We start from the raw sequence: 21997 nt of genomic DNA, 5'->3' as shown, positions 1-21997 counted from the left end.
TAATAATAAAGTAATAGTTTAATAGATTAGTTTAGCAATATGAAATGCAAAATACAAATTAAAAAGAAGAAAATGGCATCAACAAAGCATTATTTATTTCTCTAAATAGACTTGCAATCCAGAAGTCCCAGTTACTATTTGTTCAAGACAGACATCTGACTGACATTCACTGAGAAGACCAGTAAGTTTTCTAAATTTATTAATTATAGAACACTTATTATTTATTACTTAATATTAATAACATATTATGGAAGAACTCGTCTAAAATGTAAAACAATAGTGCAATATAACATACTGTAGAAAAAATTAAAGTTAATATGTTTATGGATTTAAAAAGTTTTTGTAATTCAGCTTTTAACTGCAAGAAAGATTGAAATCAATACTTTTGATATAGATGTATCAGTTAAAAATCTAGGTAAAATATTTGAGAAATTTTGAGAGCCAGTAAAACCAAGCAAGCAACACAGCATTGCAAAGTTAAAAGACATTCATTACATTTTATGTTGATATTTTTTTAATATGTTATGTTGTTTTACTCAATAGAGTTACAATTATACCTACTATAACTTTGTTATTTTTAATAGTGACCAGTTATTCCCACCACTACCTTGACCAATAGCAAGTAATTGAGCTTGTACCAAAGAAACTATTGTGTTATTATATACTAGCTTTCTCTGCGTTTACATTAGTTGACTAAATATCTTTGAACATAATATATTCAACCAATCAGAATTAGCCTCCCATGAAGATGTTTTCAAAGCCACTCTCCGGGGAATGCTTGCTGTAATAATATTACAGAAATCCCCCCTTACTTTTACCCTTTCGATGTTAGCAAAAGAAAGAGTTTGCGACGGTTACATCAATATTCTTGTACTGTACTATTAAATTATTTTTAATCCATTAGAACTAGTTAGCTGCTATAACTTTTAGGCCTAGAAGTTAGTTTGTTTATCCAGGAAGAAAATAGATCTGGTGACTATATGGAATCTCATTGGGTTAAGAGGGTTATGTATTTCAATGCTGCAATAACATCCACCAGGTTGAGATGCACAACTAGACAGTTTGTTCTCTAGATGCATTGTCGTCACTCGAATCCGTAAAACATACTAAAAAAAATTGATCAGACTGAAATTATAGAACATTTTAATTCTGTGTAAAAACTTTAAAACACACATTTTTGTAAATTAACAAACTACTATAAAATATTGTGAAATTGCATATTAATTTTACCTGTCATCAGGTCTTGAAATTCATCCTTGGTTTTTCATAATTTCTCAGTGACAATTTAAAAACTTGCTAATGTTTTTGGTTTTAATTTCTGAACAATTTTAGTTTAGCATATATACAAGGTAAAAAATGCTTAATCTTCCAATCCTAAAATTCACATTTTTTGTAAAAAATTATTAATTCACTACAAAAAAAAAGTGCTCTGTCTGGGTTGTTAAAAATGTTTAAAAAAAAGACTATTTCTAGCCCTGTTTAAAATCAACCAACTGTAATTATTTTTTCTAGTTTTAACTTTGATAAAGTCTTACTGTTACTAAGATAAAGCAGTTATTATTATTTATTTTCTTTTTTGCATTTACTTAATTTTTTTTTGAAATTTATTAATATCTTTAACCCAAATTTACAGACCATTAGTACAGGTTTCATAGTTCTGGTAGTAGAAGAAGCCAGGCTACCAATCTCTGATTATCAATATAATCTATAAGTACATATACAGTACATATTTTAGATGATTAGAGGAATACCCCAGTTTACTAGTTCATACAAAGTACCAATAGTTGTGGTGAGACTGTTCAAATTAGATAAAGTCTATAAATAAAGACATTTTTTTACTAGAATATTGGCAATAGTACAGTAGCTGCTCGTGGCACTCTATTATGTCAATAATCTATAAATAATCTAAGTATAAGAACATTTAGATTTGTCAAACATTTTGTTTCCAGAATAGTGTTCAAACAGTATATGGAAATTTCCATATTTTGGAACAGCTTTCCACTTTTGCAGACAGTATATGATTGAACATTCCTTGGGGTTCAAATTGATTCAAAATTGAACTGGCAAACACACATTGCAATTACTAATAAAACAGTGTCTAAAAATGTTGGTGTTTTAAGTAAATTAAAATATATTCTTCCATACAATATTTTATTTTTGCTTTACAACACTCTCATTTTACCATACTTAACCTACTGTAATATTGCTTGGGCTTCAATTTCTAACAACATTTTGCAGACTAATCCTTGGAATAGTCCATCAACATCACAATTCACTGTCTCTTTAAGCTTCAAAAGAAGGCTCTAAGGATTTGCACTGGAACACCCCCAAGATCCCATACAAGGCAATTATTCCATCAGCTAAACACTTTAAACATATTCGATATTAACAAACTGCAAACTCTTGTGTTTATGTTTCGTGTTATTAATAACCAACTCCCTTCTCATTTTAACTCGTTGTTTACAATGTTTAGCCAGCTTCATTCATATAAGACCAGGTCATCTACCCGGAAACATTTTATTTATGAAAAGTACACTAAGCCCTCAGGAAAAATTCTTTCATTTTTAACGGACCATTTTTATGGAATAATTTAACTTTAAACATTAAATTATTACCTACCTTACTTTCGTTTAAAAAAAAATGCAAACAATACTTAATCCATCAATATTCTTTAGATAGTTAATAAGTTTGTTACTATGTGAATTTATTCCTTACTTTTCCTTGTATTCATATTCAATAAAATCTGTTTGGCTTTTTTGTTCCTTTTTTTAGAAAGCAATTTTACGTTACCATGTACTATGTGATGTATTTTGGAACTCAGCCTTAAAGCCTTTTTTGGCTTACTTGAGTCTCACATAAACAAACAACTACCCAGGTTTTTTAATTCTTTTTTCTTTGTCTTGTCATATTTTATGTGGAACAATACAATGAAATGAAAAAAGAAAAAATATCTGTGTATGGCTGACATAGCTCTTAGTGGAGGAGAATTTAACATTATTAATTATTATAATTAATTAATATATATACAGTATATGGTATATAAGAATGATTAATATAATAATAAATGTAAAATCTAGGCTAATGCACTTTAGCATTAAGAACTTGTTATGTACTATCTGGTGTTTATATTATTATTATACCTAAAATGAGGTGTGATGTTTATTCATTATTTTGTTTGTCAAATGGTAATTCAAAAAGCAGATTATAAAATTAAAACAGTGTAAACACAGTCCTACGCAACAATTTGCATAATTTGAAGAAAGTTTGAAATACCTATTGTTTATTAGAAAATATAATATATATATATTACCTTAGACAACATTGATGATAAACCCCATTTATCTTTTGATAGTGGGCGAAGGCTAGCAGATAGAACAAGTGTAGTAAAATAAATAAGTGAAAAATGGTAGGCATACTACATACGGTTTTATGAGATAAAAAAAAATTCACAAAAACTGTATTAAATTTTAGGCATTTTAAAGAAAAAGTATATAAAGCAACAACAAAAAAAGTAAAATCTGTAATGTTATTTGAAAATCAGTAAAATTTCTATCATAAAACATAACTAAAAAGTACCACATTTTGGGTTAGGGCTCACTGTGGAAAACAAATTCAACAAAGTCTTTATTTATAATGTACATTTTAAACATAGAGTTACCTTTTAGTAAAAAAAATATCTTTGTATGGAGAATGAATAAATCAAATTTTAATATTATATATTTTATTTGTATTTTTTTTATATTTTATTCGTTTTTCTGAAAGTACCAGTGGAGTGTTCAGATTTGAAACTAAAAAATCAAGAAATAAAGTCTATTGTTACTTTCCTTTTCAAATGTGAATCTTATGATTACAGTATATGTTAGGTGTTGATATATTCAAATAATAGCATGGCGTCATTTTTCAATTAATGATGCCATGTTTTTCTTTGAATATATCAACACCTAAACATCTATCTTATTATTGCCCATTATACACATTTTTTGCTATTGCACGCATCAATACACATGTGTTATCAAATTATCGAATTGTACTGGGGAAGTTTTACTGAAACTACATTTGAACCGCCTCTGAGAAACATTTGGCAGATGTGGTTGGGGTGGGGTGGGCGGGGGGATTGTTCGGGGGTTGATGAATAGAAAATAATAAGCTTCCAAATCTGAATGTTCCACCACTTTTGCTTATCAGAATCTATTTTGAATCTAATGATGTTACTTTTTAGTTGTTTATTTGCTCAGCTACCAATTCAGAGGTTCTGGTTCAAGTCCTGTGTAATGCCAAGATTTCTTATCATAGCAAAAAAAGTCCACTCTCAAAACCCGTAAAGCATCTTGTGTGTGTTTGTGCTCCCTCCTTCGTTTCACAGAAAGTGTCCCTTTAATAGGGGTTTTCTCTGAATATAGGCTGACTGTAGTACACACATTACCCCTTGCTCGTGTCATGGAAGAGTGTCCCCTTAATAGAAGTGTCCCTGAATATAACTAGAGTTCTCCAGTAGTACTTACAGTAAGATTTCTTACGAGTTCGTTATTAGTTGATAGTACTAATTCCTAAGTATCTGATGATCTTTTACCTAAAAAGAAGATGCGCATTGCGGTGATTATAAGATAATGAGATTGATTGATTATATTAGGCAATTGAAAGATGGTCACTGCAATCATAATTCCAACATGCTCCAACCTACATCTATCATCATCCTCATTACTTAATCTTGTTTCTATTTTTAAGACAGTCTAACTAGACGACGCATACAGTGGAACGACTACTGATTTTCTTATTGATGTAATTTTATCCTCTAGAGATGAACTAATTTGTAGAAATTACCATTTTGGGCTGTTGATTTGCGAAAGAATTATGAATTACAATTACTTTCGGTATAAAATACATTTCAGAACCTCAGCGGAACCACAGTTTTAATTTGTTTTTCTTTATTATGATATCAATATAAAGAAAGTTGCATTAAAAGAAATAATGTACAAAGTACGGTAAACATTGTGGAATTGATACAGCTGTTTATAGAACCTCTATTAAGTGGACATCTTTGGGACCAAACAAAGTGCCTTCTTAACATAAATTAGTAAAAAGATAAATATGTTGGCACATATAGCGTTTCATACGTACAAAACATGAGCTCGTATTTTCAGACAAATATCGAAACGCCGACTGGTGGACTAACATAAAAAAGACAATAAATACAGACTTTTATGGGGCAAGTCTACAAAATGATAAGCGTTTTTTCAACGTCCCAAATTCATAAAAAGGGGAAATCCCTAATTGAAATCAAACGCGGAATTTGAGATCGAATAATAGTAGTGAAAATATAACATGAATGACGTCATTTGATAACCTATATGATATTCAAATACGACTTATGATTGGATGACATTATAGATTGATTGCTCCTGAGAGTATCATTGAAATATTAAACTAAGAAACAAGTGTTTAAACTGCTGTAACAAGACCCTTCTAGCTTATTATGTCAACTTGATATTTTGTCGTCATGTGCGCGTGCCAATAATGTAACAACAATTCGTGATCTCTGAGCTTTCCTTCGCACTTATGTTGTACTATTTTAGGCCTATGGTTATTAAGCGTATGAAACCGAGTGCAGACATTATTGAGATTGTATATTGATATCATGACGTCATGATATTAATTATGATCACAATCGTCAATATTGTTCATCATACCATGATGTTCATCCTCTTTCAGGCGCCTGTATTTATGGGATACCATTGGGCTAGGATTGTAAGTTTGAGTTATATTATATTATGACGTCATTATATTAATTACTATGACAATTATAAACCATTATGTTCATTATCGTCGTCGTAATAATCATCATAATTAATCATCTTATTTTCAGTGGTTGATATATCTTCCACAATAATTTGATCACGAACAACGATAATAATCATCATTGTTATCTTCATCAAAATAATTTTCCTTATCAAAATTCATCGTCGTATTTAGCGAATTCTCTTCGTTTCACTCTGTCGCCGCCCCATGCATTGTGACGCTTACGTTATACTCGGCAGCTTCATTTTGTCTAAAAACAGTTTGATCAAAAACCGGAGAACACCTTTTTTGGAGACAGCTCTATACTCGGGGTACATCCACCACTATTTAAGTTACAACCATTAATAGGTATGACCAATCCCTATTATATATGGCCACTTCTTGGGTCCTGAAGGTGTCCCCAAGTGTCCCCTTAATAGAGGTTCTACTGTAGTAATTGTGTGGAAACCATCCAAACTAATAATATACATACCTAAATATTGCAATGAAAGTGAAGTTAGACAGTGACCGAATTTCTCCCTCAACCTTTACACTGGTTCGAATAAATTGGCATAATCCGTTCATTGAACACTTAAAATATTAAATGGTTGATCAATAATCTGTATCGAATGCCATTGTTAACTAGGTAATTATGCCAATTAAAGAGCAGTTAAGAAAGTTAATTGACGCATGCGCATAACTGGTTCCCATGTAGTACAACACAATGTCTAGCCGATTCTCGGTAATGTATTGAAATTTGGTAAATATCATAGAAAAAAAATCACAGATTCAGTATCACATGTTTTTTACATGTAGGCCTAACGCTTGTATCACAGACCCTAGCAATTCACCTTCCATGATACAGCCAGTACATGTGATGCTGTATGATACTGGACAAAATGATAATACAGTATAATAATGTACAATACTTTACTCAAGACTATATCGCATATGAACAGAATGAACTCAAATATTTAAGGGGGAATAGAAGATACCAGCCCTCCGAAGTACCTAAATTCAATGGAATAGCCAAACAACATCATAAAACCTACTGCAAATTTACTTACTGTCTGAAATTCACCAAAATAAATTAGGAATAGATATGATTTTCGTTGTAATAGTAATAGCGACCTAATTGTAAATAATAGGTACCTGTATACTTGTATTGATTACAGGGGAAGATATTTTACCCAGGAAACATATCACAATCTACCGTCACATTTTTTTATTTGATTTTAAACCTTGTTAAAAATGATATCATATTTTAACTTCTTATTAACACATTAACTATAAAAATTGATCGACAGCCATCACAGCCTGTGGCTTGCTTTCGCAACTAGGCTCTGCCCAGCCATTCTGCGTACGGGCAGAGACATGTGAGCATGCGCAGATTACGATTGCCTTTAAATATTACTGAAAGTGGTACGGCATCAACTTTTTGTCCATTTGTGGTTTCATCAATTCAAATCGGTATATGAATTGTTTTAATATGATTAAAGTCTCGTGTTTCTTGGTATGTCTATCGAGATATAACCGTATTTCTGCTGTCGAACATCGCTAAAGAAAACATCGTCTAGATGCAGCAAATTGCCGAACAGAAGGGGTCCAGTTGATATGCTATTTTTTACATACCGAGTTATGTTGATTATAATCTAAAATGAAACTCCATTATTGCTACTAACTGCATTGATGACTCCTCAATAGACCGTTTATCAGACGCATCAACGATCGTCACCGTCCGATAAAATACCGTTCATGGTACACGGAATACATAGATTTTACGTGCGCGTACCAAAGCCATACTATTATCAATCTTTGAACGCGCGCGTACAATATCCGCACTATTGTTATCAGTCTTTACACACACGTAACAAAAGCTGTACTATTATCAGTCTTTCAACGCACGCGTTAAATTTAAAATAAAGATAAGACGTGTTTTGTGTATATCAAACATGTTGCTTGTAAAAAATCTTTTACTTTAGGCCTAGTAGTCCTAAATGTATTTCTAGGTCTAACACTCGTTAACACACATTAGAATTGTCAAAGGATTGTATAATATAAAAAAAACTTAGTTTCAACAATCATTCAATGTTTTCGCATCAATCACTCCATTTGGTTTTCAGTTGCCATATTGTTTGCTGATTCTATGACGACATAAAATGTTCGCATAATTTGAGGTCATGGCCTTTAATTACCGTCTTCTTTATAGAAATTCGTACAAGTATTGGTTAAGCGTCTATAAAATGATGAAACGATTCGTATTAAGTGCTGAGATGAGTGGAAATAGTCATTATTTTAGTACAACTGTACGTTACTCGATTGCTCGTTCATCGCTGACAATTGATGTTTTAAACAAAGCTTTAAAAGTTTTAGGAGATGGTTCTGAAATAAAATGGCATTTATGAATCGTATCTACCGTTATAGAAGTGTTTTATTGTAACACGAGCAAAGAAAGTAAACAATTCTTACTAGTAATAGTCATTTCTCGTGTTCAATGAACGAAGAGACACTATCAACGCACATTTCATCAGCATTTAAACGCGTGCGTACACACACTTCAATTGTGATGAAAATTGTTGTACGCGTGCATTCAACAAACGCATTAAAACGCGCCCGTACGTAAACTGTTCAATCGACATTTTTAAATTCAGTACTGGCAACAGAGCCACATGCATTCTGGGCATACAGTTTGTTTGTCAACAAGCTTTTTTTGTGGGTTAGTACCCTGAGTTAGTTAGTAACTCCAAATCCAATAAAATTAGTTACGCTCAATGACGATTAGTCAAGGGCTTGTGAACATCAAACAAATTAAACCTTACTTTACGTTACGTTACACTCCTAACTTCATCTAACAAAATTAAAAATGGTATGTCAGTGACGAATTGAAAGTGATATTCCATCAGATCAAGCCAATCCTGGCGCTAATGATGTTATCAACGATACAGCATCACATCCACGATCAGTGTTAGAAATTTTATACCCGTATTATTGATTTTGCAGATTAATTACAAGGCTTAAATTTACAATCAAATTGTTCGCTTATGGTTTTAATATTAAATTGACATCTTAATGCTACTGTGGTAGATGTGTCAGTCACTTTAGCTTTGTTCTCATCTTGCGTAGTAAACGCTCTTGTATTAAGAGCAGTGTTGCTCGTTTTGATATCCGACAGACATGCTTAAAACTGCTCTAGCATTAATCTATAAATATTCATCTGCGCACAGCACAATTGCGTTCAAACAATTCAAAACCACGCCGAAATGAATATCGTTGCAATTGCATGCAGAGGTAGAGACCATAGGAATTTTCTGCTTAGGTATATTTTAGTTTGGCATGTCGAGGTGGTAGGAATTCCGTTCTTGCCGACTACTTTGTAGTTATGCCTTTGAAATGTAACTACGTGGTGTGCGAAAGGAGTATCTTGGCGGGAATAAGTTCAGTTTTAGGTTAGCGCACAGATACACGGGCTTACCCCCTATGATTAAGATACAGCCTAACTTATAATATATATTAATATTTTCTCTGTTGGTTCTTGTCTAGTAAAACTTCTCAGCACAAAGGAGATTCGGATTTGGTCGATAGATTGCATGCTTTTAATGTTCGTGTAGTGGGCTAGCGATGCACTTACGGAGGAGCCCTGAATAAATTGAATCAGTGACTTAATAATCTGGCAATACATTATCATCACATTTCTCCTTTACCCTCCGTTCAACCTCTCCTTTCTCCCACTTCCTATTATCATATACTATTATATACTATTATCGTGGGTACTGTGATTTACTTAAAAACAGTAGTATAGATAATTTTAATTATTAATATTAGTATTCGTATACACGTATTATACAGTATTTTTACTAGATAAGTACCCATTTGAACTGTAGCATATATTGATAACTAAACTAAACCTGGTTTTCTGAGCTTCAGTGAATGCTATTAATTATCATATATTACCCTTAAAATTTGGCCGACTACTTTTTCTGTAACTGTTTTTTGTCTTTACGTCTTTTATGTGTAAACTGACTTTGGGGTTGGGTCAACCGGCTCAGCTACAGTGATTAAGTTCACTTAGGTTGACCCTGGTCTCCCCAATTTCATTTTTTTTTTGTTTTGTATATACTTAAATAGACCAAATAAATAATGAAATGAAATGAAATGAGAAGACGTGTATAGCACGGTGCGGTTACTGCGAGCGTTTGCGCATTTCCAAATTGAAGTCTTCTAGGTTCGCAGGGGGTCGTAGTGCCTAAGTAGTGTTTAAACTAAATAAATATATACATTAAAACTTAATTACACTGTTTCAGCTTGATTCCTCGAAACGTTACGTCATAGTCCGGCTCATGCAGTTTTCCCCTTTGTCATTCTTTTAGTCTTCGAAACATCATTAATTTTAAAAAAAAACAACAAAGCGACTCTCCGAATAGTTAATATACAGATAAAGTATAAATACAACCTTATTCTGATCAAATACGTTTTTGATTAAATGCTCAAAAAAGTATATAAATGTTTGTTCTTACCTTGCTATTGCTACGACGTTGTCTGAAAATGACCCAGACGATTTTTTATTGCGCGCGCGTCCAGCAGAAACATTTCATAAATCACATCATCAAATTTCGCCCTGATTAATGCAATTATCAGATAAATGCAATCCAATTTAAGCTTCCATTCGTCTCTACTTTTTACATTTCACTGATTTCACTTACTTCATTAGTAAAAAGAAGAAAAGTGACGTTTGAAATAACGCCTCCAGTCTCGCCGCTGCCAATTGCTAGGTGTAAATAGAATTAGACGGTACTATCCAATGCTACATAACAGGGCAGAGTATTATCATCTATTTCCACTGCATGATCTTCTTGTGGAAATGCACGACGAGTTATTTTTGGTATCTGGTCTCTCGAAGCTAAGACAGCAAGTTATTGCGTCAATCTGCGACACTCTGACATTACACAAATAAAGAGCCGAAAGCGGGTTACTAAATTGAATTAAGGTAACCCTGCGCAAAATTCAGCGAATCAGAAGCGAGGTATTATTACTGAAAATCAGTGTGGTGGCGGGCGGTTGATGTATAGATAACAGTAAGCGTAGGCCTATGATTATTATGTATGCAATACGTATATTATAAACCAACTACATTATACTGCTGTTGGGCCTTTGAGCCTTATTTGACATGACTTATTCATCATTTGTAGGCCTGCGATTGGGTGATAAGTTTTTGGGATTTAAAAAAAATAAAAACACAACAATTTCATTGCAGTTCAACCAAGGCAATCTAGCAACATGATGCAGAGTTTCGGAGATCAAAGGTTTTATCTGTGGCCGGCTGCGACACGGTCAGTTCCACGCTCCTTAACAGACACCGCGCGCGGCGCGGAGAATATTTGTCGCAGCCATACAAAAGATCAAAAGATGGTTACGAGTTCTTGTCAAGGCGAACTCAGTGTCCCGTTGTTATATTGCCTTCAATTTGGTTCAAATTTCTACCAAATTAATTCCACACTTACTCTCTCTCCATTTAATTTATTCTGTCTTTAAAAATGTTTTCGTCCTCTCCACCAGGTTTTTCACCCCATTGCGTTCTCTATTTAATTTTTTTTCACGTACATTTCAAAAACATTATCAACAAAAATACAAAACATATGGTTGATCAATTAAATAAGATAATTAAGTTAATTTAAGCGCGATAATGATGTATACTAATATAACATACGGTTTCTAGAAACATTTAAGAGCGGTTTCCAGACTAAAATCAATTAACGTTGTCCGATAATACCGGAAAAGTGTGCGAGGGCGCTAAATCATATATTGAAATAGTCATAAATAGAAATAGTCTGTGTTTCATTAGGCAAAAAAAAAATCCAAAACTGTCTTTTACTGAAATGCAAAATTTGCTTAATTATATGTGTTTTTATTGAACACATATGTAGGCGTAATTAAATTTTTATTCTGATCTAAACAAATGGTTTTTAAAAACAATATTGTGTCTTGACCATAATATATTAACGATTAGACCATATTGTTGATTCCGAGATTTAAATAAAAAAGAAAGTACTGTAGTTATAAATTCAGTAGGTTTCCTAATAGCATTGCTGATTCTGGATTCAGTCATAAACAAAAACATGGTATAGGATCAGGACTGACAGTAGACTCTTATCGAGCAGCGAAATAACAGAGATTCTCACATATATTCGCCTTAAGATCACTCCTCAGACATTGATATAGAATGGCCTTAACGTCTGCACCAGTTGAAACTACTGTATTTATTGCATATGCTATTTTCGCGCTTCTTTCTGTACAAGGAGTTGTCTTCACAAAACATATTATTCAGTTAAATCTAAATGTTGGTTCTGCGCTTAACTCTAGTTCGGATCTTGTAGAAGAAGACTATGTTCAAGTATTAACCGCCGAATGGACTACAGTTTTTCTGCTTTGTCAATCTTTACCAGCGTTGTTTGTTATTCTATACGTATCAACATGGAGTGATCGTGTCGGCAGGAAGATCACTTTAATTGTACCGGCGGTCGGACTGTTAGTGGCATCCGTTTCTTTTACTAGTGTATACTTATTCGAACTACCGGTTCCGTACCTTCTTATCGGTAATCTGGCAATTGGTTTGACTGGTAACACAATTTTACAGCGATCCGGTGCTTCTTCTTATATCGGTGACACTTGTACGTCAGAACAGATGACAATTCGTATGTCAATTCTTCTTGGAATAACCTTTTTTGGAATTGGTTTAGGGCAGTTATGTTTCTCGTTTTGGATAGAGGAAACCGGATTTCTTCAACCGTTTGTATTCGCGATAGTTCTACTATTATTTTCAATTTTCTACATTACGTGTTTGATGAAGGAGAGTGTTGATGTTGACCAAAGAGATGAAACATTTTCACTTAAGCATGTGGTGAGAGACATAGTCGATGTCATAACAAGTAATCGAAATAACCGTCGCAAGCTAGTGTCTCTCTGGATGGCAGCTCGAGTTATCAATTCGACCACGGTAAATTCTCTTTTCCATGGAATCCAACTGTACGTTATTGGTCCACCATTGCACATGAAAATCAAAGCTGCCGGATATTTTAGTTTCCTATATTACATGTCAAATACAATTGGTAAGTAAGAATATCAGCCAATTCACGTTATAATTCGAATAAATTGATGTTAGAACAAATATGCCAAAATAAATTGTTACTTGGCAAAATAGAATTTAGAAGTATCTTTATTTGCTTGTCCGTTAGGACGGTAGCGCCTACAATTTCCAAGTTATCATTCTAAATATTTCGATGTAAATAGTTATATACACAGAACATGTCTATTGAAATCTTAAATAAATAAACACTCTTTATTGCAGTTAACCCCTCAAATTAGTATTAAAGAGGCGAACAAAAAAAACCATAAAATAACGAAAAAGGGGTAGAAAAGGCATACAAATTTTTAAATTATTATTTAAGAAACATTGAATGAATAAAGGTAGTAGTTAACCAAAAAACCTCCAATTTTATCTATCCTCTGGCAGATTCATTTCACACGCTTCCTCCACTACCTCTCACTCGAGAGCAAGTACTCGTTTATTTCATTTAGTTTTTTGGGTTTTTTTTCCAAGTTTTGTTTTCGTCCTCTCCACCATATTTTAGAAAATTCTAGTTTTTACATGTTTCCCTTTTTCTCGTTGTCCCTATTTCATCCTTATTATATAGCGTTGCCTATTTTATTTTTATATCGAATTGTTTTTATCTGTTAAGTAAATTTAAATATATATATATATATATATATATATTATCTTCAGAAATACAAAACGTATGTTTAATCAATTAAATAAAATATTTGGATAATGTGTCGCGAGAATAATTTATTTTAATCTAACGTAAGGTTTCAACAAGAAACATTTATTGCCTGATCAATTGTTGTTTGACATCTGTAAGGGCGCTGAATCTTCCAACGAAATAGTCACAATCACTTTCTTCCTAAATAACTCCTAGTGTATAAGCATAGTACTTGCTTTGTTTGTTTGTTAGCACGGTAGCGCCTACAAAGTTATCTTTTGAATATTTTGGTTTAAAGCTCAGGTACAGGCATGAATTTTTAATATAATATCTGGTTAATTGTAAATAAATCAAATATTTGTAACAGAAATCAAGACGAAAAAAAAACATGAATTTCCCTTAATATGGCCAAATACAAAATTTGGCAAAATTCTGTCATAAAAACCAGGAAGACTTTTTTCAGTAGTTAGGTAGTTTAACCTAATGTAATAACATGTCTGGTGACTCCCTAGAAGTTGAAAAAAGATGGTGGATATACGGTGGATAATTTTTGCTATAGCATGAAAATAAAAATCTGAAGTTGAATAAAAATAACAGAAATGTAAAAATCAAGTTATATTACCTACATTTAGTCATCTGATAACATTTTTTTACCACACCATTTATTTTTCATAGCTTTTTAAAATGCCTCTCTATTTACAAAATGTGTGTACAAAAGAATAGAGATTTTACTGTGTAATTTGAAGAAAGTGCTTATTTTCAACAAGCTCGTGTCAGACAAATAAAATCCCAAAAATTATTACATATTACATAAAGGAAACTATATATCGATATTTATTGGAATGTATGATCAATAGAAATTTTTTGCCCGCACATGGCCTTTAAATAGTTATATACTTAAAAACATGCCTATTGAAATTCAAGACAATCGGTTCATTGATAACTTCACAACAAAATGTGTATTCTTTTAACACGGGCTGAAATATCAACATGCGTTATCTATGGCAATGTTTTGTCAAGTACTTCACTCGGTTTCTGAGTGCTTTCTTTTTTATATTTAACTATAATAGGAATGCTGTTTATTACTAAAGCACTGAAGAAATTCTGCAATACTGGTGACTACGCATTGTTCTACATAGGTTCGACTTCTGCCATCGTATCGTCATTAGTTCTTGCCACAGCGACCGATGACATCGTCTATATAGGTATGTTAACTGTGAATATCTTTGATTTCGAACACAAAATCAAAAACATCATCAAATGTCATTGGTATTGTACATGACTTTTTCCTATTCTACTAACTGATTTTTTCGCTATAACCATTTTCATCTTCGTTAATATCATAATTAGATAGCTTTCGGTTCGCGACGACCTATTGCTTGAAATAAGAATTCTATAAACAAAAATGGATAATTTTTACTTATTTTAAGAACATTATTGCTTGAAATAAGAATTCAGTAAAACAAAAACGGTGATTTGTATTGAAATACAAACAAGTCAAAATTTAATTGTTTCAAGAAATATTTTAAGAATCAGAATTTGTAGGCCCAGAGGACGACCAACAATGTGTATAGGTTTTGGTCGATGCTCCCTATTAATATTTCTGTTGGCTTATATAGAAATAAATTACTAAAGAATAATTAAAAAATATTGTTTGCACTTCATTTAGCGATACCGTTAGCAGTTTTAATGGTTCTACCAAAAGCCATTATTGAAGCACGCTTATCGAAGTTTGTTGAACAAAATGAGCGAGGTTAGTGGATTGAAATTTGTGTGTATAACATTCAGTAAATAAGTATGAAAATAATCATATTTTCCGAATTGTACATGTTTAGTTTATCCCTTTCATATCGCCTAGCAGCTCCGGAGTTTACGCGTACCAGTGTTTTATATTCATTCATTCATTTTATTTACGCAAAATTCAAAGTATGTTGACAAAAATGAATCAAATTAATAGTTAATGCCTTGTATCTGGAGAAACTCAAATAAGCTCTAAGAGATTTTATATAGCTTGGTTCTACTATATGTCAAATTATTGAATTTTGGCGGCCATTTTGGATTTATGTAAATTAGACGCCTTACCCCTATTAGGATTGTTTGGGCCTTTTAGTATGGTGTTCTGGGGACCTCAAAGAAATGCATTGTGGTGAAAAAATTCTGTAGTTCCAAGTAAAAAGTTAAAATGACCGGACTATGCAACGCAAAAACGTAAGCCCAACGTAATTTGACTAATCAAAGCGATGGGTTAAACGAGCTGTCATTGGTCAACTCGCTTGCGTTGCTTCCTCGTCTGAACTAAGCTTAGGCAATGTAAAAGTGATACTTTTTACAGTTACTTTACGTTGTTTTCTATGTGTAATATACAATTATACAGGTGCAATATTTGCCCTTATTGGTTTATCTGATAATTTGGGTTTTGTTCTTGGACCCATTTGGATTGGCACTATATATTCAGCTACCGTTCAATATCTTCCAAGTGTGATTTGGTACACATTCACCGGACTTTCACTGGTTACAACGCTTCTGGTAATGTAAGTACATTTCCTAATAATATTGCATGTACAAATAAGTGGGAAATTGCTTTTTATCCGACCTATCTAAAGTCTGTTTTCCACTCGGCGAATCAAAAGCATCGGCTTTTACGCATGCGTAATGTATATTTTCATCTTCCAAATCCCTTTCTGCGCCGAATTCTGAAGTTCCTCAAAACTTTCGTAACCAATCAGAGCTCAGTGAATGAGTCATGACGTCGTTCATGAGCACTCATGCGAATCGAACAGATCAGCAGACACACGATGGAAATCGTAGCTATATAATAGTAGCATGATTTGTTTGCTCACCTACCGCCCGAAGGCAGGCCTTTTATACGGACAACATTGACAAAGAGACCTGCGTAACGATTTCACCACGATAGAACACTATTCATATGCCAACTGACTGACTTCGCTTTTTATCCCAATTTTATCATTTTGACTTTTTGAAGTTTTCTTACACACCGCCGCTCATTATGCACCTTCGATTTCATTCGGAAATCAACTGCTGCGTAATCTAGAAATGCTGAAATAAAAATGAAATCTTTAATTTTTTGGGATGTTATAATGAAAACCTTACTCATATTTGTTTATATTCTTTTGCCAATAACCATTTTCTTTCAACAGATTTATTCACTTAAAATTCGGTTCTGTTGACGCACAATTTGATGAGAAAACGAAGAAAAAGAATGAAGAAAAAGACGAAAATATCAGTGAAAAACATCCGCTTCTGGAAAAACAAAAAACGAATACTAATTTCCAAATTTAAATTCCAACTTTGAAAAACGCGTGAGATTGTTTCTAATTAAGTGTGTCTCATGTTATTAATATTATGTTTATCTAGGAGCGGTAGAAGAATTTGCCAAAGTAGATTCCATTCCATCCAAATGACATGACTTTGCGTTGAGTCCTAGTGTATTAGGACGCATCAACGCAGGCGCAATGAAAGTGAGTTGACTTTGCGTTGAGTCCTAGTGTATTAGGACGCATCAACGCAGGCGCAATGAAAGTGAGTTGACTTTGCGTTGAGTCCTAGTGTATTAGGACGCATCAACGCAGGCGCAATGAAAGTGAGTTGACTTTGCGTTGAGTCCTAGTGTATTAGGACGCATCAACGCAGGCGCAATGAAAGTGAGTTGACTTTGCGTTGAGTCCTAGTGTATTAGGACGCATCAACGCAGGCGCAATGAAAGTGAGTTGACTTTGCGTTGAGTCCTAGTGTACAAGGACGTAAGCGCAACGCAAGTGAGTTCGCCTTGCGTTGAATGCTAGTGGAAACCAAGCTTGGACGCAAAGACAAATGCACAACGCAAGTGAATTAAGCAATCACAAGCGTTTGTGATAGTCCTTAAATTCTAATGGCAACAAAGCTTTAGACTTATTACAATGCAAATGTCACTGCGAGTTTGGCGTAATGTATTACGCATATAAAGGTTATTGGGTTCCTTTTCATGGGGCCATAAAGCTAGACCATTCGGCTGCCATCAAGTCCATGCAATACATTATAAGTACTTTACAACAAAGAAACACAAGATTAGATAATTTCATAAAGCCACATTTGTGTTGTCTTTTTCTGGAAAATTCTTATCAAACCAGATATAATTGAATGAACAAATATTATAAATGTCTGGACGTTGTAATGGTTAGCAAGAATTGTTTGCTGAGGTTATAACATTCATTGCGTGATGTTTGCATAATCACTAAATAAATAGCATGGTAACTTCCTGTAGGCCTAGTCCACATGCATCTTTTTTTCTGCTGTCATGGTCAATTTGTTTGGTTTGAAAAACTAAGGGTTTAGTAGTTAGGCCTAAGTACAGTTACAAAATAAAGCTTGTTAGGGCCGGGCCTACATCAAAACATAGAGATATTATCTCTATGATCAAAACAAGTAAACAAAAAACAAACACAAACACATTTATGTAAACAGAGAGTATCCTTTAACATTAAGATAAGCAATCACTCCTTCAAAATAATATTGCGCCATAAATCAAAGATTTGAATTTTTGAATAGTGAGTACGAGGGCGGAGACTTGTCAAACGGTGCTTACGAGAGCGTCTCGCAATCACGTGATGTTCAATGGTGTACGGTATAAAATGCAAACACCTTTACTTGCTCTTCACAAAAGATATCAGCAAGTTACAAAGCTACATAATTAAAACATACTGCTGTCAACATGACTTGGCTTTACCTTATTGTTCTCATTAGTGTAGTGCGTGTTAAAGGGCATGTAGAGAAAAATGTTGGACCAGAACCGGTCATTGACCATGATGTAAGGAACAGACGAGAGTTAGATTGGAGCAGCAAAGAGAAGAAAATATTAAGTAGTGATGATGAGACGGGCAAAAACAAGGATATTGATGTCAAATGGTTGATTCCATCACCAAAGACATAAAGTCTATATGGGATTTACAATTTACCAGGATGACAATCGCGAAGTACTCACAAGAGATCAAACAGGCATATTTCATTTTGTTCTGGTAGATGATAAGGTATTTGAACTTGGCTGTAGAAGCAATCACTCTAGTGCCTATAAACACCTTTATAGTAAGTGTGCAGAAGCCAGTACCGGCATAGTAGCATCTGGATATTGTATGAAAAATATGGAGAAAAATGGCAAAAGAGATATTGGATTGGCCTTTAATTCAGACACTTTTAACTTACTCCAACAAAATAAGAACGAATTCTATTACAAAAAAAGACGGCAACAGGAAAGTGAACTACTACGAAATGCCAATATTATATGTTTGTGTCAAGCAGTGGATAGGAAACAATTATGCTGCCAATTTTATATGTGATGTAAAAGCGATAACGCCAAACGAAATAGAAGAGGCCCGGGCTGCAATAGAAACTGGTAAAGCCATGTTTTCATCATGTGAGTGTGATGCTTGTTCTGCAGCTACACGTCTTCCTAATTGGAATTTAATCGTTTTAAGCTTTTTCGTAATTTTCATGATGATAACGATGCCATAAAATAAACTATTCGAATGCATATTAATTTATATGAAGTTTAACTTTAATCGATTTGAACTCGATAAGTAAATTATAGACAACGTAGAACAGAGCAACAACTAACCGACTTTCTGTAACCAAAACCGATTGAATACTAATCATATTAAAATAGTTTCATAAGACATTACAACAAAAACAAATTCTAAATTCTAATTATTTACAAATATAAAATTTTGCTTAAACTGATTAATCCAATGCTTAAAGATGTATTGTCCCTTTGACTAATTAAAAAAAAATTTTTTTTTTTAAATTTAAAAAAAAGGGGTTATTTTGAAGTATCATAATAGTTATTAACTTTCACCAAAAATTAGTCGGAAAAAAAAATTTAACCGAAATACAGATGTTTTTTTTGTTCAAAAAATAACTTTGACTTCCAGTCAAAGTTTTCAATCAAAACATATCTCATAATGCAACGCGCTTGTTTGGCTACTCTGTATGCATAATCATAAAACTTCTTCGCGATCTGTGTAAAAACACCTTTTCAACCGTGACGAGTTGTAAACAATCCTAATTAGCATCATGCATAATGCATACTCATGGTTTGAAATCTTTGTTTACTTTCGCTTGCGACGATTTCCCAGACGAAATGTAATCTAATTAATTTACCTGTTAATTACGTAAACTTGTTGTTTTTGGCTCGAATTTTCGAATAACTTTAATATTACTTTGATATGGCTAATTTAAATTTAGAATATTTTTTTTTTCATTTTTTGTGTTTCAAGGGACAATACATCTTTAACAAATACTAATTGTATATAACTATTATCGCCTAATATTTTGTCTTCGTTATTCTATAATTGAGTTAAAATAATATAATACTGTACAATTAGGCTAAAATATGTAGCATGTATTAAGAATAATAAATCAGCTTGTGGTCTTTTGATAATGTACATTTTATATAATTTATTATTTTAAAGGAAATACATTGAATAATTATTGTATAGGCCTAATTGCATCAATATGTACTTTAAAATTAGATTACCGAAAACGTTTAATAAAGTCTGTGTATTTACATTGCATTGGTTTGTTTTTTTTTCGTTCCAATGGCTTTATATACGGTACATGATAACGGCAATGACAACTATTTGGACGTTAGATGCATAAACATTGGCCCTGTTTCTGCTGGAAATTACAAAAAAAAAATACGATTTTCTTCGAAATCTGTTTTTAAAACCATTATTTGACGACCGAAAGCGGCAATGGATTGTTTACAAAGTCCTCACTCACTTTGATGTTACGCTAGGCCTAGGCAGCCAAACACCAAGCAACACGTACCTGCGCTTCGCTCAAATTTACCGCAGTCATATTTTGGACGGCGCTCTCAATATTTCGTTGCCATGCGAAACAAATTGTTACTGGCTTACGAAAAACGAATACGTGTGCGTGACGTATCCGTTTTCGTTATCGTATTCGTAAGATTGCGAAACCTCCCTAATTATTACTCAGCCTTAAGAATGTTATGTAAAGAAAGATGAATAATTTAGAGTGTTCATTTCGGGCTGTGTTCACATACAGTATGAGGACGACGTGACTCCAACTGCCGGCTAAAGCCATGTATCCATGTGGATGTGATTCCCGTTCAACGATTGAATTGGAATTTAGTCGTTTTAAGTTTTTTTTCATGATGTTAACGCAGACATAAACTTAAATATTCAATGGAATTTTACAGTTTTTAACTAAATTATTATCGATTAAACCACAGGTAAAAAAAAAGTTATCGCAGAATGATTTTATAATTTGTATGATTCCTTTGTGTAAACAAATATCCACTATCTGTATTATCTGATAAATACATATAAGCTGGTATGACAAAGTAGGCTACTTGGGCAAACAATGTAAAGGAAGCTCCGGCTCTCTGCTCATACAAACAGACTTTCGTTTCTGATTAAACATTGTTTCAGAAGATAATGACAACTCTTTGAACAAACATCAGTGGTTTTTTTTTTATAAATATATAACTTTTTACTTTCAATCGATAGATCCATTGCTTAAAAAATACTATTAGATAACTTAACACTAACTCTTGTTTGTCTTTAATTTACCTCCGCCAAGGAGGTGTATATGTAATCGATCAGGTGTGTTTGTTTGTTTGTCTGTTTGTTAGCAAGATTACTCAAAAAGTTATTGCAAAATGAAAATACAAATAGATATGTGGTCAATGACCACTCCATTAAGTCCCAATTCTGGACCAGTTTTTAGTATTATTTTCAGACCTTAGTGTTAAAAGATAGGACAGAATGTTCAAAGCCGATGAGCAGTCTTAAAGTAACAAGTAAACTGAAATTGCAAAATTTGTAATTTTAAAACATAATTTGATTGACAGGTTTTTGATGCGACTAGTTTTAAAAAACCTATATGTTTTCAAATTCACCCGTTTGTTTTTGGCGTTCCTGTTCTATTGTTAGTTGAAAGGCTGGTTACATAACCTTTAGACCAAACTCGCATCACAAGCTTCTATATATAAATTTACGTAAGGGCAAAATTAGGTAAATCGCGCCTTACTTCTAGAATTTTTACTCGATGGTATATAAAGTTGGTTCGTACTTTCGGTACTGATTTTAACCACCTGATGTAACTCTGTTTACTAATTAAATTAAGTTAGATAATTAGTTATTGACGATTAAAACGAATTTAGGTTCAACGATTTGCCCCAAATAGGGGTGATGTCCATCTTGAAAAATACCCGCCACAAAAATGCGAGGAGGCTTCGCATTTTCCTATCTCCTCCTACGATAATTGTTTTTAATAGCTGAAAACTGGTTGGACAGCTAGAGTACAGCATCATAATGTTGAAGACAGGCCGATTTTCTTTAAAAAATACTATTTTGATAGATTTAATATACGATTATACAAATGTATTGATTTGCGATGAATGGAACATCCCAATCTCTCAGTCTGCCAGAGTTTGGTTTAACACAAGTAGG

General features: G+C 33.1%; 2 protein-coding genes across 2 annotated transcripts in view; both read left to right on the top strand.

The window, feature by feature from the left end:
• Nucleotides 1-14612, top strand: part of LOC140039526 (RWD domain-containing protein 3-like) — a 36873-nt gene extending 22261 nt beyond the window's left edge. The window contains exons 6-7 of the mRNA XM_072085136.1: nucleotides 110-181; nucleotides 14600-14612. The gene's annotated coding sequence lies outside the window, so the exon portion shown is untranslated. The remainder of the gene's footprint in view (nucleotides 1-109; nucleotides 182-14599) is intronic.
• Nucleotides 11993-16829, top strand: LOC140041193 (proton-coupled folate transporter-like). Its single transcript, XM_072087617.1, has 5 exons — nucleotides 11993-12878; nucleotides 14600-14734; nucleotides 15199-15282; nucleotides 15904-16060; nucleotides 16688-16829. The coding sequence occupies exons 1-5, from the start codon at nucleotides 11993-11995 to the stop codon at nucleotides 16827-16829; spliced, it is 1404 nt and encodes a 467-aa protein (XP_071943718.1).
• Nucleotides 16830-21997: the final 5168 nt, after the last annotated feature.

Source organism: Antedon mediterranea, chromosome 2 (assembly GCF_964355755.1).
Source record: "Antedon mediterranea chromosome 2, ecAntMedi1.1, whole genome shotgun sequence".
Classification (NCBI taxonomy): domain Eukaryota; kingdom Metazoa; phylum Echinodermata; class Crinoidea; order Comatulida; family Antedonidae; genus Antedon; species Antedon mediterranea.
The sequence above is the reverse complement of the archived record's forward strand: the minus strand, read 5'-3'. Positions and strand labels throughout refer to the sequence as shown.